Source organism: Otolemur garnettii, unplaced genomic scaffold, assembly GCF_000181295.1.
Source record: "Otolemur garnettii isolate 467f Iridium unplaced genomic scaffold, OtoGar3 scaffold00043, whole genome shotgun sequence".
NCBI classification, from domain to species: Eukaryota; Metazoa; Chordata; class Mammalia; order Primates; family Galagidae; genus Otolemur; species Otolemur garnettii.
In genome coordinates, this window is record NW_003852438.1 from 6,535,404 (window position 1) to 6,552,181 (window position 16,778).

The 16,778-nt window shown below is 51.7% G+C and overlaps 1 protein-coding gene across 1 annotated transcript; it reads right to left on the minus strand.

Moving 5' to 3' along the window:
* Positions 1 to 3,712: 3,712 nt before the first annotated feature.
* On the minus strand, positions 3,713 to 10,634 carry KRT84 (keratin 84). Its single transcript, XM_012805512.1, has 9 exons — positions 10,013 to 10,634; positions 8,621 to 8,829; positions 8,025 to 8,085; positions 7,429 to 7,524; positions 6,270 to 6,434; positions 6,009 to 6,134; positions 5,310 to 5,530; positions 4,847 to 4,878; positions 3,713 to 4,079 (listed from the first exon to the last, which is right to left on the minus strand). Exons 1-9 carry the CDS (start codon positions 10,571 to 10,573, stop codon positions 3,754 to 3,756), a joined length of 1,797 nt encoding a protein of 598 aa, XP_012660966.1. The 5' UTR covers positions 10,574 to 10,634; the 3' UTR covers positions 3,713 to 3,753.
* Between the last annotated feature and the right edge of the window lie 6,144 nt (positions 10,635 to 16,778).

Consider the following 16,778-nt stretch of genomic DNA (forward strand, 5'->3'; position numbering starts at 1 on the left):
CCTAATTCCTGTGGTTAGAAGGATAGTCTCTCTAGTGAAATTTCAGGTGACCATGATGATGTATCACAGCTTCACAACTCAGGGCCCACTCTCAGCTCAAAGCTTGGAAGCAAAGAAGAAAAAATATATAGTTCACTTTTCCAAGCTTTGCCTTCTTGCTATAATCTACCTCCTTTTGTTCACTTTTCAGAGTCCTCAAATAGTAGATTTTGAATTTTATCTAGAATTTTTAGTTGTCATCAGTGGAAGAGAGAGGCTATAATGAGCTCACTCCATAATGCTTAGAAATGGAAATCAGCTTAATTTTGCCAGATCTTTCTGGCTGTGTTTTGGGGAACAGGCTGAAGGAAGGTTAGAGGAGAAGCAGAAAGATCAGTTTGGAGGCTGCTGCAAGATCCAGGTGACAGCGATGGCAGTTTGGGCCTCAGAGATAGCCATGAAAGTGGCGAGAATCAGCTGGATTGTGGATGTTATTTGAAGGCTAAGTTGACAAGATTTGTGAGGGATTAATTTGGGAATGTGAGAGAAAAAGAAGGGTTAAAGACGACTCCATGATTTTTTTGGCTTAAGCAGCTAAACAGAGTTGCCATTAATGTGGAAAGAGCAGCCCAGAGAGTGAAGAAGGGCGAGCTTGGTTTTGGACACGTTTGGTATGAGATGCCCGTGAGACACACAGAGGGGATGTCAGTGAGCAAACCACACCCCAGCCTGGAGTTCATGGACGTGGTGGGCTACAGTCAGAAGCTCAGGAGTCGCTGGCATATGGATGGCATTTCAAACTGTAAGACTAACTGAGGTGGGGCGCTGGAGCATGGGGTCCCAGTGTTGGCGTGTTACCTGGCCCAAGAGGGTGGCAGCAATGCCATCCAAGTGTCATGTATCAGTTGGGGTCCATGCAGGAGATGGCACCACATGGTAACTTGGACAGGGAAAGTTTAATGCAAATAATATGGGCACTGGGGATTGGCTAGTAAAATGTAAAGAGAATGCTAAATATGCACAAGTGGCAGATATGAAGGATAGAAAGGATAGCCGCTACTCCCAGGGCTGTGGTACAGGCCAAGGAAGAGGTCTGGATCCCAGCCAGGGCACAGCAGCTTCTCTCTGGGTGCCAGAGAAGTCACTGGTGCTATCCCAGGAGAACTTGCAGGAAATTTTCCTTTCGAAACTTGCCAGGAACCTACTTTCTAGGGTGCCAGGAAAGACTTTTCAGGAAGGGTTATTTTGCCAGAGGCTCTCTGCTTTGGAACTGCCCAAGAGGTATTGGAGGAAGCTACTGGCCGCCGGATGCTGCTGGCCCCTGGTCGCGGAGTGGGGCTGGCTGCTGTTCTGACACTACAGAGGGCATCTGCTCTGCAGTCACCTGGCATTGGCAAAACTGAACAGGGCCTGCTGGGAGAGCACGCAGAAGGAAAGCCCTATTCCTGCAGCGTCTCTCCAATGTCTATTGAAATGCCTGCTGATGAAGATTAACATTGTGCCAGATGGCAAAGGAAACACTTAACTTACGTTTTAGAGGATCAGATCAGCTTTCCCAGACTGGGTAGCCAAGGATGAGTTTGGAGCTGAGGCAGTGAGTCGGTCACTGGCACAGGGTAGACTTGTTTGGTTGATGTTGCTGCCCCCACGACGGGCATGTGTGGCTTGGCATTTGGGAGATGAGGGGGAAGTGAGGGCCCCTGGAGGCAGGAGGGCCTGTGATTGGTGAGTTCAGGGTCATGCAGGTAAAGACTGTGAGCAGGACGAGTTGCAGGACCTCCGATGGCTGGTGGCAATCTGGAAGGCAGACTGTGTACAAATGAAGGCAGTGCTCTCTGCTCTCATGAGGGACTGTCTTGCGGGTGCCCTGATAGGGCTGACCCAGGGAGCTGTGCATGACTGCAGTGTGGATGGCTGTTGTCCCCAACACGTGCTATGTCTTGCACTCCTTGTTCTATCATGGTCAACTCCAGGCAGATCCCAAACTTGTCATGTTCTGTCCAAGTTCTTGGTTTTTGCACACATCGTTGCCTTTGCTTGGGACACTTTTTCCTACTTAGTGACAGTGAATTCATCATCGTTTGTATCTCTGCTGGGACATCACATCCTTCCAGAAGCCTTTGATGGTGCCCCAAGTCTGGGGCAGGCCTCCCCTCTGTGCCTCATAGCACTGGTTCTACCCTTAGCATGTGAGTCATACTTGCCTGCGCTCCTGTCCCTCAGTCAGACTAGACTGTATGCTCTTGGAGGGCAAGGACTGACTCTCCTTCACTACTATTTTCCTGACATCATGCCTGGCATGTGGTAGGTACTTATCAAATGTTTGTTGAATAAATAAGTAAAAGATGAAAGATGGGAAGTGGGTTGCACGGAGGGGAAGGCAGAGAGTGGACGCGTTTGGGCAAGTCACACGGGACTTATACATAGTATGCCATGTTAAGGAATTTAGGCTCTTCTGGAAGTCAATGTGGAGCCACTGAGGGCTACAAACAGGGGAGAGTCTTGATCAGTTTTCCATGTGAGAAAGCCCTCTGTGGCAGCATCATGATGAGTGAGTTGGATAAAAACAAGAGTAAGGACAGAAAGACCAGGGGATCCCTGCAGTGATCCCAGAGGACCTGGAGATGGGGTGGAATTGACAGAGGGTTTACCTGGCCAGGAAGAGGGCACCTCTGAAGTGCAAGGTGATGCCTAGAGAGGAATGGGCTGCTTGGCACTTGTCTCCAAAGCCTTTGCTATGTCTCCTCTGCCTTGCAGAACTGTGAACTCCTCCAGGGAAGGGCCCGGGCCCTGTTTCCTCAGTGCCTCCCTGTGCTGGGGCCACTAGTCTCCGCCCTTGACAAGTCTTCAGCAGGGTGGGGCCCATGAGCTGGTAAGCTGGTGCAGTCTAGGGGGCAAACTCCCCCACCCCCCCCACCCCCCGTGGGATCCAGTGAGAGGCAGAGTCCTCATGACGTTTGCTTAGCAAGTTTATTGAAAACCCAAGAACACAAAGAGCAGTACAGACAGACACCCCATCCCACCCCACTCCCAGGCCCCTCAGGGCTTCCCGACACAAACCCAACAGCAGACAAGGCTGGGCCTCACACCACCAGCAAGGCAGGGGCACCGGCAGTGTTGCAGGGCCCACCTCTCCATCTCACCTTCACCATCTCGTGGACTCACATGCCAGAGCTAAACCGACAACCCAGGAAGAGAAACAGCCAGGGCCTGTGACAAGGGCACAAGAACCACCTCTGGGGACTTTAGGATCCCTGGGCCGCCAAGGAGTACAGACCCTCTGGGGCAGAAAGAGAAGGAAAGAACCTTCTCCTGCCAGGGAAAGGAAGAGAAGGAAGCCAAGGACGGCAGGCTAAGGACGCCACCAGTGTGGACAGTTAACTCTCCATTCTCCAAACTGGGCCAAGCCACCCAGGGGATGGTGCCCAAACACATTCTTTTTATCTTTGAACTGTTCCTTTTCTCCTCAGGCACACAAATTTTTATAGTTGTATTAAATCTGCATTTTCAAGGCTGTTGCTGGATGATGAGGAATGATGCAAAGGAAGGGAATTGGGACTCAGGGAGAAGCTGGCCTGGCTGGGGCTGCAGATGGAGCACCCACATGGTAAAAAGGTCCTCTAGGAGCCCGGGGCCAGGGGGAGCAGCGGGGGGAGAGCCAAGGGGTGGCGTCTTGGCAGGAGGGGAGCTGGAGGCCCCTCAGGCCCAGAGTCCGGGAGGCAGCAGGCATTGGGCTGGTTCTTCTCTGGCAGTGGCTGGTCTGGGGCTGGGCTCTCAGTACTTGGTCCGGCGGGAAGTGGTGGTGGACGAGAAACGGACGTTGCTGCGGCCCCCACTACAGCTGCTGAAGCCACCCTCTGTGGGCAGGGGGCAGGAGACGCTGGGGACACAAACCTCGCCCTTGGTGCCGGTGCTCAGCAGGTCCCCTCCAGCCAGGGTGGCCCGGGCCCCACCCAGGCTTGAGCCACAGGAAGTCACGACCCTGCCGGTGGTGCAGACGTTGCTGCTGCTAGAGAAGGTGGCTCCAGAGCGGGAGAGGGACGAGCCAGCGACCAGGGTCTCAGGCCCGCACACCAGGCCGCCTCGGGAGCTGCTCACTGCTGCGAGGAGGAAGGAGGAAAGTGTTGGAAGCTGTGGACTGCAGGGTCAGGGGGTGGGGTGGTCAGTGCTCCCCCTGGGCTGCACCTAGGGAGACTGGCACCCAGTAAGGCCCCAGGAGAGGCAGGGCTGTGGCATCTGGGAAGTGGTCCTGGGGTCTACACTGTCGATATCCACTTTTCCCTTCACTTGTTTGGGTGGCTCAAAGACTGACTACACGAAAATCAAACATACAAATTAAAATGAAAGCATTCAACCAATTCCCCAGATGTCTGCCTACCTGGTCAGGCTAGGTGGTGTGAGGCTGGCAGCCAGCTGCTGCAGCAGCCCCCAGAAAGCCATGGGGCTCTTCCAATTACATTATGCCTCTACAGGGGCCCCCACATTTCCCGGAGCCTGGAGTACGAGAAACCCTTCTGACACTAGTCCCTTGTCACTTCTCTCCTGACCTTCTGGTGTCTCTGCTCTGTGGCCCTCAGCTGCCCACTGGGCACACTGCCACGCCCCTGGGTTCCAATCTAACTAAACCTTGCTTAGACGGCCCTATCTGCAGAGGGCACACTCTTTTCTGTCCCCTCCTCCTTGCAGAATCTTTTACCACTTGCCATCTCTGCTCAGAAAGTACTCTCTGTCTCGAGTCCTAGTTCCCCTGACTGCCATGGCCGGACTGGCTATCTCGGGAGCCTCCTGAGTCCCCAGGGGGCCTGAGTTTAAAGGAAGTTTGAAGGAGAGAGAAGCATGTGAAAAGCAGAAGACTTAAGTTTCTTACATATGTTTACTGGTCCAACGCCTTCACAGATCCTGGAGAGGGAAAGAAACAAATCAGTTTACAGGCACTGTTGTTCCCCCAAACCTCCGTGCTATAAAAAGGGCTTTCTTGTCTGAGTGAACTGGCGGACCAGTGGTTCTCACTCCTTGAAGTTCCCACACTTTTGGGGAGCTTTGGAAAACTCCATATTCATAGACCCTTCCCTAAAACCATTAAATTAAAATATTTGAGGAAATGTATTATTTTTATTGATTTTAGCAAACTAACCAACCAAGCCAAACATCCAATGATTCTGGCGCAACTTGTCTCCAAACTTGTGTGGCAAGGATACCCTCAACTACTGTTTGCAGCAAAAACATGGGCACCCCTAGAAATTGCTCATTTCTGCAAATTCTTCAACTAGTCCCCTCCCCTGCAGAGTCTGACTCCTCACCCGCCCTCCTGCGGCCCTGCGCCTGCTCACCGGATTTCCTCGCCCTCCAGCAGGCGCCTGTAGGTGGCGATCTCGATGTCCAGGCCCAGCTTGGCATTCATCAGCTCCTGGTACTCACGCAGCTGTCTGGCCATGTCCTGCTTGGCCTTCTGCAAGGCACCTTCCAGATCTGCCAGCTTGCACTTGGCATCATTGAGGGCTGCCTCGCCCTGCTGCTCGGCCTCGGCCACCGCGGCTTCCAGTTTGGCACGCTGCAGGGAGGGCAGTTGGCAGGAGGGGGATTTGGCAGGGCCAGGGTATCCCCAGGTGGGGTTAGAAACACTGCCCCTCTTGGTGGAAATATAGTCTAGTTCCAAGCCAGGGATGGACCCCATGGGACTGGTGGTCCTGGAGTTGATGTCGCCAGGGGCTGGAGCATTGCTTTGCTTCAGTTTCCACCTCTACTGACTTTGCCGTTTCAGATTTCTGCTGTCCTAAGCCCATGGGGTCCAGGAGTGAATCTAATCTTTCTGTCTTACTTCCCTGTTTGGGTCTATCCCAGCCTTTTCTTCTGTATGGAAAGTCTCTCTCCCTTCTATATTTTCCTCCTCCAGGAAGCCTTCCAGGCCTAATTTCTCCATTTCTCTGTCTGAGTCTTGGTGATCTCCCTCCCCTCATCCAACTTGGGCCCTGAGGCTTGGGGCCCTGCCTCTTCTCCCTCCAGAGCTTTCTCTTATTTCCTTTGCCCACCTGAGCCTTGGCATGCTCGATCTCTGCCTTCAGCCTCTGGATCAGGCGGGTCAACTCATTGATCTCGTCCCGTGTGTTACGCAGGTTGTCACAGTGCTGGCCAGCTGTCACTCGCATCTCTTCATACTGGGTGCAGAGGACATTTTGAGGGTCTGAAGGTCAGGTCAAGAACCCAGCCCTCCACTGGGCCCTCTCTGTTGTATGTGAGTCTTGCCCCCAGAGCTGCCCACACCCCTTTCCCAGCCTCCCCCACCCACCTACCTTGGTCTGGTACCAGGCCTCAGCATCAGCCCGGCTGCGCCTGGCCACCTCTTCATACTGGGCCTTGACTTCAGCGATGATTCCGTCAAGATTCAGGTCCCGGCTGTTGTCCATCTTCACAATGACTGATGTCTCTGAGATATGTGACTGCAGCAACTGGATTTCCTGTGTTGGAGAGTCAGCAAGACAAATGGGCTCTGAGTCCCATCCAGTGGGTAGGACTCTGCCATAGGGCCCCAGGATATGGTGTCAGGGCAGAGGGCATTGGTTCAGAGCAAAGCTAGACCATCCGAATTAAAGGCAAAGAAAAAGATATGTCTGGGTGGCGCCCGTGGCTCAAAGGAGTAGAGCGCCGGCCCCATATGCCAGAGGTGGCGGGTTCAAACTCAGCCCCGGCCAAAAACTGCAACAACAACAACAAAAAGACATATCTGAGAAAAGTTTTGGTCTGACTTTAGAGCTCTTGTTATATACTTGGAGCTACCCCTTTAATATACTGCCTTGCTCAGGGGAGTATTAAAGCCATGGGGGCCCAGGAACTTGGTGGAGGGGTGTGGGGCCCATATTAGGGCTTAAACTTTTTTTTGGATGACCCACAAAGTGGTTGTGCTGGTCATGGGCCATTGAAAGCTGACAATATTTTAGAGCATGGTGGCATAGGAATCCCTACAGCTCAAGTCCTTAAAGGAACCAGAGGGCTTAGAAATGACCTGCAAGGCGAGGGCTCTGGAGGATTTCCTCAGCCTTTTCACTCAGACCTAGAAATTCAATTCTGGCCAGATCTATGCCAGACCAGATTGCTTATGAAGCAAAAGGTAGCACCCTGGTTTGGCTAATTAGGTCAAACACATTTTTCCTTACCGCTCCTGGCAAATCAATTTTCCAGAGTCCTGGGGTCAGCAGATAGGAAGTGACATTCCAGACCCCAGACTTTAGACTGGTCAGTAAGGATTTGGATCATAGATCCAAGGAGCTTATTTCTGGACTTGAGGCAGGCTCCCCAGTGTGCGTCCTCTGCTCACAGGCACATGAGCACATAGGGCATGGGGGGAAAGGCTGTGCTGCCACATGTTGAGGACATGCTAGCTTAGACCACGCCCTCAGGGCTCCAGGCCAAGCACTGGTCTCCTTGGACACCTTAGAGAAGACGAGCCCTCACCTCCATGTACAGGGCTTTCAGGAAGTCAATTTCCTGACTTAGGGTATCCGCGTTGGCCTCTAGATCAGACTTATTCAAGAAAGCTGCATCCACATCCTGCACAGAAGAGAGAAAAATATGCTCATTACCTGTGTTCTGTTTGACCTTCCTGCCTCAACAGGAGCTGGGAGGAAGGTGGGGCCAGTTCCCACAGGCCGGCCACAGGCAGTGAAGGGAAGCCTGTGGGTGCAATGAGCTTAGTGACAATTGCCACCGGGTACAGTGAAGCTTAGTGACGACTGCCCTTCTCCCTGCTACAATGTGAAAACTACCCCCGTGGCTGCCAGACATTTTGTGATGATCGTTTCAAGAGAGGGAAAATCTAGGTAATCCAAGACACCTGGGGCATCTTTTCACACCTCTGCTCTCACAGGACCTAATCCTAAATAATGTGAGGCCAGCTTGGAATTTCATAGGGGGCCTCTTATGATCTCAGGTCTTCCACTGTCTCTGTGTGAATCAGAGACTCCACGGGCCTGCCTGGGTAGATTCCTAGGGGATCTGAGAACACTTGCGTGTCTGGAGGAAAAGTTTGCCTGGTCTGTTGCTCTTCTTACCTTCTTCAGAGTCACAAACTCATTCTCAGCATTGGCGCGGAGGCACACCTCCTCTTCATACCTGCGTGATAAAGATTAAGAGGGTGAGTTCTCACTCTGAACTGAGAGCAATTATGCCAATTCCCCAGTGAACCTCTTAGGACTTCTTGGTTTCATCCAGGATAAGAGTCCCCTGCTGCCACCCCCACACCATCATCTTCTCTGTGCCATCTTTAAGAGAGTTTAATGAATCAATACCCCTCAGTTTCTCCATATCCCCTTTGCTTTCTCAACTTGGATTTGAGGTCAGAAAATCAGGTCCCTTGCTATGTTCCTCTGATAGAAGCAACTTAGGGTCATTGCACTTGACCATGGAAGAAGTAGGACCTGACTCAATGCTGAACTTGGGCACTATTTTCAAAACTAGAGTGGTCTTTTTTCCTCAGGGGGGTCTCCTTCCCTCCTCAATGTATCACTGCCCCCACCTCTGTCCCCAAGACGAGTGTTGTAACCAACATTCAACCCTGATCCTTCAGCTGATCTCTCTTGAGCATGGCTGATGATTTGGGGGCTAGCCTATGCCTGTCCTTGGCCTGTGCAGCCCAGATGTCACTCACTTCTTCTTGAAGCCTTCTAGGACATCCTGCATCTGGTTGCTCTCGGCCTGGAGCCGGGCCTGGTCGCTGACCAGTGTCTCCAGCTGCCTCCGCAGGTTGGTAATGTAGTTCTCAAAGATGGGCTCCAAGTTGCTCCTGACACATTTCTGCTCTTGGAGGAAGCTCCACTTGGTCTCTAAGAGCTTATTCTGCTGCTCCAAGAACCGCACCTAAGGCCACAGGGGCAAGGGAATGGCATTTAGAGTCCTTGACGGGGACCTCCATTCAACAGCTGCTCAGACGGCCAGCTGCTCAGCCACATGTCCCAGTGTTTTCTCCTCTGTTGACTGTCATCCCACCTCTCACTCAGCAGAAGCCAGAAGGGCAAGTCTGTAGCTTCCTCCCCATGCTCAGCTACCAATAGAGACTTTTAAACCTCAGCACTTTAAGGAAGTGTGTCTACCATCAAAGGCAGGTGTATAACAGTTCAGTGGGAAGCTGGAAAGATTGGTTCTGCTTACACTGGGGTTTCCTGCATCTCTGGCAGAGAGTGAGGAGCAGAGTAAAGGACATTCAGGGTGAGGTTTGGTGCAAGAAAAGGGGACTTTTCAGATTATAATACCCAACATCTCAGATATCCCATAGGCAGAGATGTGTAGAGCTGGAAGAGAACTTAAAAATCCTTTGCTCCAACCCCTTGTATTAGAGATGAAGAAACTGAAGGTGACAGAGGTCGTGTTCTGTTCTCAGACACAACCAAAGCACCCCAACTCACATAGACAGGGTTCGCAGTTTGTCAGTTCTTCTGGGCAACCCACGTCACTGCCTCCCTGCATCAGCCAAAGTCTAGTGGCTGCGATTTCCCCCAATCCAGCCAACTTAGCAGAATCTTGAAACTCTGTGTTGTGGTATAATTCCTTATTTTTTGTATAAAAATTACCCAACTCTGTCTTCCACTTTCCTAAGCCTAAGCATGTGAGGCCACTGGCCTCAGAAACTATGAGAACCTCATAAAGAGCACATGGACCTCGAAGGATAAACCTTTTAGGCACATGCTAGCCAACACCTGGCTGAAATCCTGATGTTTCCAGCCTGTTCGGGAACTACTTCTAAGTGCCTGGATGGTAGGCCTTAGCTTTCCCAGTTGCCCTCTGACTCGGCAGGATGTTCTTTCCTTCAGAAGACATAGCCACTGCCTTACTCTGTCCCACCATGCACATTCCTCTGACTTGTCCTCGCCGTGCAGCAAATCAACCTAGAAATCATACTGCAATGCCTTTGGTAGATATCTGAAGGAACTGGGGTCAAGGCCAATGCCCCAGAGCCTGGCTGGCTTTTTTTAAGGAAAATAGCACCCCTATACATTTTTTTCATTCCTCATCCTACACTTAGAGATTCAGCTATCACAGGTACCTTGTCAATGAAGGAGGCGAACTTGTTGTTGAGGGTCTTGATTTGCTCCTTCTCATCCTTCTTCACTCTCTGGGCATTGGGATCAATCTCCAGGTTGAGAGGGGTCAGCAGGCTCTGGTTGACAGTCACAGCTGTGATAGATGGAGCTGCTGGGACTCCAATTCCTCCGAGTCTGTAGCCAAAGCCAGGGCCGCCGAAGCCATAGCCAAGGCCACTGCTGGCTCCACATGCCAAACCAACACCACTGCTGGCCCTAAAGCCTAGACCAACACCACTCCCACCACCAAAGCCTAAGCCCATCGCACTGCCAGCACCAAAGCCAGCTCCACAGCGGACAGGACAAGGGCCTACAGCTGCCATCCGGGGTGAGTACGATCCAAAGTTGACGACACTCCGACTCCCAAAGCCACCAAAGCTGCCAAGGCTCCGAAATCCAGACCCACTCCTGCAGGAGACAGAGCCAGCCCGGAAGTGGTTCAGGTTCTGGGGTGACCCAGCTGAGCAAGAGCTGAAGTTGGCCATCCGGTGACCAGAGGTGACTCGGTAGGAACGGCAAGACATGGTGACTTCCTGGGTGGGAGCAAAGAGGCACGTGTAGAGTGGGCAAGCTGGAGCTGGGAGTCCCTCTGAAGCCAGTGGATCCTTCTCACCCCTTTTATGTGTGTGGAAATCTGAGGCTTGGCCCCATAAAAATAAGAAAAAGCCATTTTCAGGCATTTATGAGCTTGGGTAGTTAGCAGAAACTCTTCATGCCTGTAACCTCCCTGACAACGGTGTGACTGACACAGACACACCTAGTCTCATCAGAGTGAGGGCTAGAACATCAAGTGCATAAACATTAAAAACACATAAATACATAAACATTATAGTCCTATTTTCCTCTATAAGTCTACCACAATTGCCAAAATGGGGCATTAATTTGCTTTGGTCATAAATGCAATAGGCTTTTTCACTGTAAGTGTGGCTAACCACCAGAAAGTTAGGATAGTAACAGTGCTAGCAGGAAGCTCACAGGGGATGCCTCTGTCTGTGAAGATATTGCCCCCTAAGCACATGGCAGCTGTGCAACAGAGAGACAGGGTCTGCATAGCTCCAAGTAATAATGGTATGGAGAGAATATAGTTTATTACACCTCTGTAGATAGACACGTCTCGGATTTGAGATACTCAAAGGACATTCATTCACTCACTTGTTCATTCATTCATTCATTCATTCACCCATCACTGAGTACCTACTCTCTACCAAGCAGTGTGTTTGGCGTTAAAGGTACAGACTTAGAAAAGATGGCCTCTATCTCCCATGGTAGTAAGGGAAGATTTGCCTTGAGGACTTCACCAGTCAATACTTTTGTGACATGATTTGAGGCCAAGGTATGTGGAAAGCTAACCTAATGATTTTAAGCCCCCCAAATATAGCACAGGGCTGGTTTTTTGGTGTTATTCATTCAGGTGCTGTGAATTATGGGTGCATCTTTGGTTAGGACGCAGGGACACAAAGCAATAAGCATATGGATAGAAAACGGAAAGTTCTCATCAACTAGACATTGTTATCATTGTTATCAATATTGCAGCTATTTTAGGGCTCAGAGACATGCTGGTGTTTGCCTTTTCTAGTTTAGCGTGTCCTGTGCCTGGGGACACACTGTTTGACTGGACGCTTGGGATTCTCGGGGATGCTTGGATTCTACCTAGAAGGAGATGAGAGCTTTTGACCCGAAGTATACAAGCTCTGGTGTGCACTATTTTCTATTCCCAGCTATCAAACTGTGTCTGAGGGGGGAAGAAGCAGAAGGATAATAACAAGAGAATATCATCCTTCTTGTTACCAGTGGCCTCCGCGTTAAACTCAGTGGTGTTTTCAGCGCTCATTTCACATGACTTAGCAGCACTTGGCCTAGCTGGCCACTTTCTTTTCCTTGAAACACTTTTTTCTTTTGATTTCCAGACACTGTACTCTCCTGATTTCTTGCCACTCTTTTATTCTTCTTAGCTAGTTAGTTCCAGCTCATATCCCCAACTTCTAGACACCGCAGAGTCTTCAGGCTCAACCCTGGCACCCATTTTCAACCTAGACACATTCCCTTGGTGATATCATACAGACTCATGGCTTTAAATACTATCATTAGTGACTGCCAGTGCTCATCTGCACCCCAGACTCCCCTCCTGCATTCCACACGTATATTTTAATAGATATCTATATTTGGATATGAGTTAGACATCTCACACTTAATACAGTTGTCTCTTGGTATCCGAAGGGAATAGGTTCCAGGACCCCCACAGATACCAAAATTCACTGATGCTCAAGTCCCTGACATATAATGGCATGGGATTTTCACATAACATATACACATCCTCCTGTGGACTTTAAATCATGTCTAGATACTTGTAATACCTAATGCAATGGAAAAACTATGTAAATAGTAGTTCTAATAGTGTATTGTCCAGGGAATAATTATAGGAAAAAAGTACAAATGTGTTCAGTACAGACACAGTTAAAAAAATATTGTTTGTCTATGGTTGCTTTTGAGTCCACAGACATAGGACCTGCAGGTACAGGAGGCTGACTATATCCCAAACTGTTTTCCCAATTGTTCCTGCTAAATACGTTCCACCTGCCAACTTCACTATCCCTGCAGTAGTTCAGGCCCAAAACCCTGGGTTCATCTTTTTTTCTTCTTTTGTCTGTATCCATACTCAATCCACTGGCAAATCTCCCCCTCATGACACAACCAGCTGCTGCTTCTCCACAACCCACTGTCCCCGCGATGGCCCAAGCCCATCGCTTCACATAGGATCTGTTCATCTGTCTTCCCAAATGTTTTTCCAGCTTCCTCTCTGCCCCTTTAGATTTTTCTTAGTTCCATAGCCAGAGTGATCCTTTAAAACCATGCTAGATTGGGCCATGCCTGTGGCTCAGTGAGTAGGGTGTCAGCCCCATATACCGAGGGTGGTGGGTTCAAACCCAGCCCAGGCCAAACTGCAACAAAACAATAGCCGGGCATTGTGGTGGGCGCCTGTAGTCACAGCTACTAGGGAGGCTGAGGCAAGAGAATCCCCTAAGCCTAGGAGTTGAAGGTTACTATGAGCTGTGACGCCATAGCATTCTACTGAGGGCGATAAAGTGAGACTCTGTCTCTAAAAAAAAAAAAAAGAAAGAAAGAAAAAAGCCATGCTAGATCATATCACTTCCATGGCCCAAACCCTCCGTGTCTTCCCTTCTACTTGGGGTTCCTGCCCTTAAAGAGGCTGCACAATGCCCCTCTCCCTTCCCCGACCTCATTCCTGCCGCCCGATCCTCTCTAGCCGCTCAGGCCTCCTGGCTGTCCACGAAACAGGCAGGAAGACTTTTGGCTCAGACTCTTACTTGCTCTTCCCTCTGCTAGAACTTTTTTCCTGGAATAGGTATGTGGCCAAGTCCCTCAAACTCTCTGGGGCTTTGCGCATACTCACCTTCTTATCCCTTATTGAAGCCCTGTCCCATGTCCTCCCTGGCCCCTGCCCTGCTTCCTTCTCTCCTTAGCATGTATCACCACCCAAGGTCCTCTACTGTGGGGATTTGCCTGTTGTGGCTTAACTCCCCCGGTTGGAGCGTAAACCATGGAAGCAAGCTGTTCTTCGGGGGGCACGCGGTGAGCATGCTGTAGAGTTTTGTTCAATGAATGGACACACTGTGGGGGTGGGGGGGTGGGGGAAGAAAGGGGGAAGAGGAGCAGGGAGTATAAAGAAGAGGAATTCAGGCATTTGATTTTGCAGAAATTTCAGGAAAAGAAAATTCCAGTCTCCCACATGGATAGGAACACCCCGGAGAGGACGGCCCTGGGTGGTAAAGAGACTTGAGAGCTCAGGGAGAACCTGTCCAGTCTGCCCTGCAGCTCTGGCCTCTAGGGGGTCTGGGTCAGGCTGCTGGAAGGAAAGGGTGTCCCACTCCTTGAGGTCAGGCAAGGGGTTCCAGTAGATCGGGAAGGGGACCAGAGGATGACCTGTGGAGGTGAAAGGGGATGGGAGAGGAGCAATGGCCTGGAGAACACCGGTGAGGACGGAAGACTTGATCATGATCTTGAGTCAGATGGAGCTGGGTATAATCCCAATTTTGCCACCAAGCAGCAGGGTGATCTTGGGCAGTGATGTACCAAGGGCAGGTGGTAGCAAGGTCTGTTCCAGGTGCAAGGCAGCAAGGGGAACCTATCTGAAGAGAACTTAAAAGCAATGACACATTCACCCAGAAGTCGGCCTGCTATTTACTCTCGCCAGGCACTGGCCATTCTAAGCCATATCAGTAGTCACCCACATGCATATTAGGGGCCTTCAGGAACCCTTAGCTTATGGGTATTCGATGTGGAGCATCCTGGTCCATGGTAGTGTAAGGACTGAATGTGAACTTGCCCGGGATGTGTGCCGTGTAGCGCCCGCAGCTCTTACTGCTCCCCACTTCCTTGCTCTCTTTCTCCCTCCAAGCCTCTCCTTCCCCCCTTCCCTTCCTCCCCTTTCCTCTCCCTTTTGCACAATCCTCCCTTCACTTCTGAGGGATCCTCCCTGTTCCTGTCCAGTCCCCACCTGCTTCCCGCTCCAGGGCTGAGGCATTTAGACTCCATTAGCCATTCCTGGGCTGTCCCACGTTCCACTTCCTCAGCCCTGATGGGGCTGTGGGGGTAATTAGAACCAGTCAAGCAGAACCCCTGGGCTGGGGTAAGCTGTCACTGTCAGCAGTTTACAGGTCTGAGGCATTGTTTTCGTCAGACAAGGTATAACCAACTCAGCCATTTTAGGGGGTGGCAGGTGGAGAGAGGGGGAGGAGTTCCCTGGCAGCTCTGGGCTGCAGGTTTTGCTGCTGTGACAGTTTTGCTGCTGTTGTCAGACAGCCTGAATGTAATCCGGGATGTGCTGGCTGAGCCTGGCCCCAGCCCCTCACCCAGGTCCCTGTGCAGCCGAGTCCCCTGGCGGCTGGCTCATCCTGATGCTATCTGTGGGTGGGGGTGATGGGGAGACCCAGATGCCAAGAAGCTTTAGAGAGCTTCTGTTTTGCCCGGGGCGAGTCTGTGCTGAGAGAGGCTGGGGAGGCCGTCCTGCTGAGACCTGCCCGTGGGAAAGGAAGCTCGAAAGTCCCCCAGAGGCGGGACAGGGTGGAGGAGGCTAGGTCCATCCTTGCCAGTATTTCATACTAATGAACGCTTAGAGGGAATTTAGCACCTCCCCAGAGAGGCAAAGCACCCCCTTCCTGTTTGGTATCCCTCCTGCCCCACCATTATAGGAATAGTGATTTTTTTCAGGTTTAATCCAAATGCCTCACTTTGCCCACACAGCTGTCACCTGTCCAGAGTGAAAGTGTTGCTCCTGGTAGATGTCTAGCTCCGTCTGCTGCAGCCAACCTTTTTTGGGAGCTGCTGTATGCCTGACATTGCATTTAGGGCCAGGATGGCTGGGACAGCCCTCTTCCTTCTACCAGGCGCAGTGATCCCAAGCTACCCCTCCTCTGCCAGTGGTGCCATCTCCAAAGCCATTCCCCAGTCCAAGCCCCTGCCGGGATTCTTTCTGAGTACTTGGTGGTCCCAGTGGAGAGTGGCAGTAGAGAGTGGACCTGGGCCACACCAGACAGTGAGCACCTGAGAGCAGCGGGAGGGACAGGGATGGGAAGTGGGAGACCTCTGTGGAAACGGACATAGACCCGGAGCTCTGTCCACCCTCTTTATGCCTCTTGGGTGGTTTCTTCTCCGGGCCTGACTGGGGCACTCTGAAGGGGCTGGAATTAGGAGTCTCCAGGCTGAGTCACATGCAGTGGAGCTCTGGCTTCCTGCAGACAGTTCGCTCTCCTGCCCAGGGCAGGGGCCCGGGCCTGCTCCTCCTGTGTCTCAGCACCCAGCCCAGGGCTGTTTCAGAGAAGATGCTTCCGGGCCTTTACGGATTTGAAGGGAACGTGGATGGCCCCACAGCCACCAGGAGGCACTTTTGTCCCTCTTGTCCTGCCTTCCTTGAGTTATCTCCTTCCATGGGGAGGAAGGGAGAATGGGGGCACTACTGCTGGCCCTGGGGGGAGTGCCTGGTGGATGTTCTGCAAGGGTGTGCCCGGATTCTGTGCTCATGCCCAGGACTGAGCTGGAGCCACCACTGGGATGAGCAGTGAGGAAGGACAGATGGCTTCAGACCCTCCTCAGTCCCAGGCCTGGAGCCCCCCACTCACAACAGGGTCAGGGATCCTCCCTCTCCCTCCTCCTTCATTGTGACTTCGGCCACCACAGTGAGGGGGCGTTTTCTGCCTCAGGTGGGGATAGAGGTGGGTGGTCTCCTTGGAATCTCAGTTTTGTTGACTCTGGGACAGCACATCCCTGTAGTTTCCAAAGCTCATCAGCAGGGAGCTGAGCTGGTTTTAGGGCCAGGCCAGAATGAGGAGGCTTGAAGTGGGAGCCGAGGCTCTCAGGCCCTGGTGTCCCCTTCTGTCCTTCCCTGATGTGGACCTGTATCCCTTAATCGCAGACCCTGTTGGGACCCAGGCACAGGCTGTGTGCCCTGCCCACAGCTTCTGACTCCTCAGGGCTGGCTGATCCTTAAGGAAGCTTTTGGAGTCCATGAGTGCGGGGGACCCTCAGTATCCTCCACGGCCCTGTGCTCTGCACCTCACGGCAGTATGCACAGATGCAACTTCATGCTCAAGGTCAGTACATCCTGTTGGGCTATGGGCCCCGTGAGGTGTGGGGCCAGGGCCCCATTTTTTTTAAAATGGCCTTATTGAGATAGACGTATCATTGTACAGTCCACTCATTTAAAATATAAGG

What these genes read in the sequence shown, in the direction of transcription:
- KRT84 (XM_012805512.1), bottom strand. Translation starts at nt 10,573, where the DNA reads ATGTCTTGCCGTTCCTACCGAGTCACCTCTGGTCACCGGATGGCCAAC. An exon ending in TGAAAGCCCTGTACATGGAG is followed by an intron (nt 6,435 to 7,428) that starts GTGAGGGCTCGT and finishes TCTCCAACACAG; the next exon opens with GAAATCCAGTTGCTGCAGTC. An exon ending in CGTTGGACCAGTAAACATAT is followed by an intron (nt 4,080 to 4,846) that starts GTAAGAAACTTA and finishes TCCTCCTCGCAG; the next exon opens with CAGTGAGCAGCTCCCGAGGC.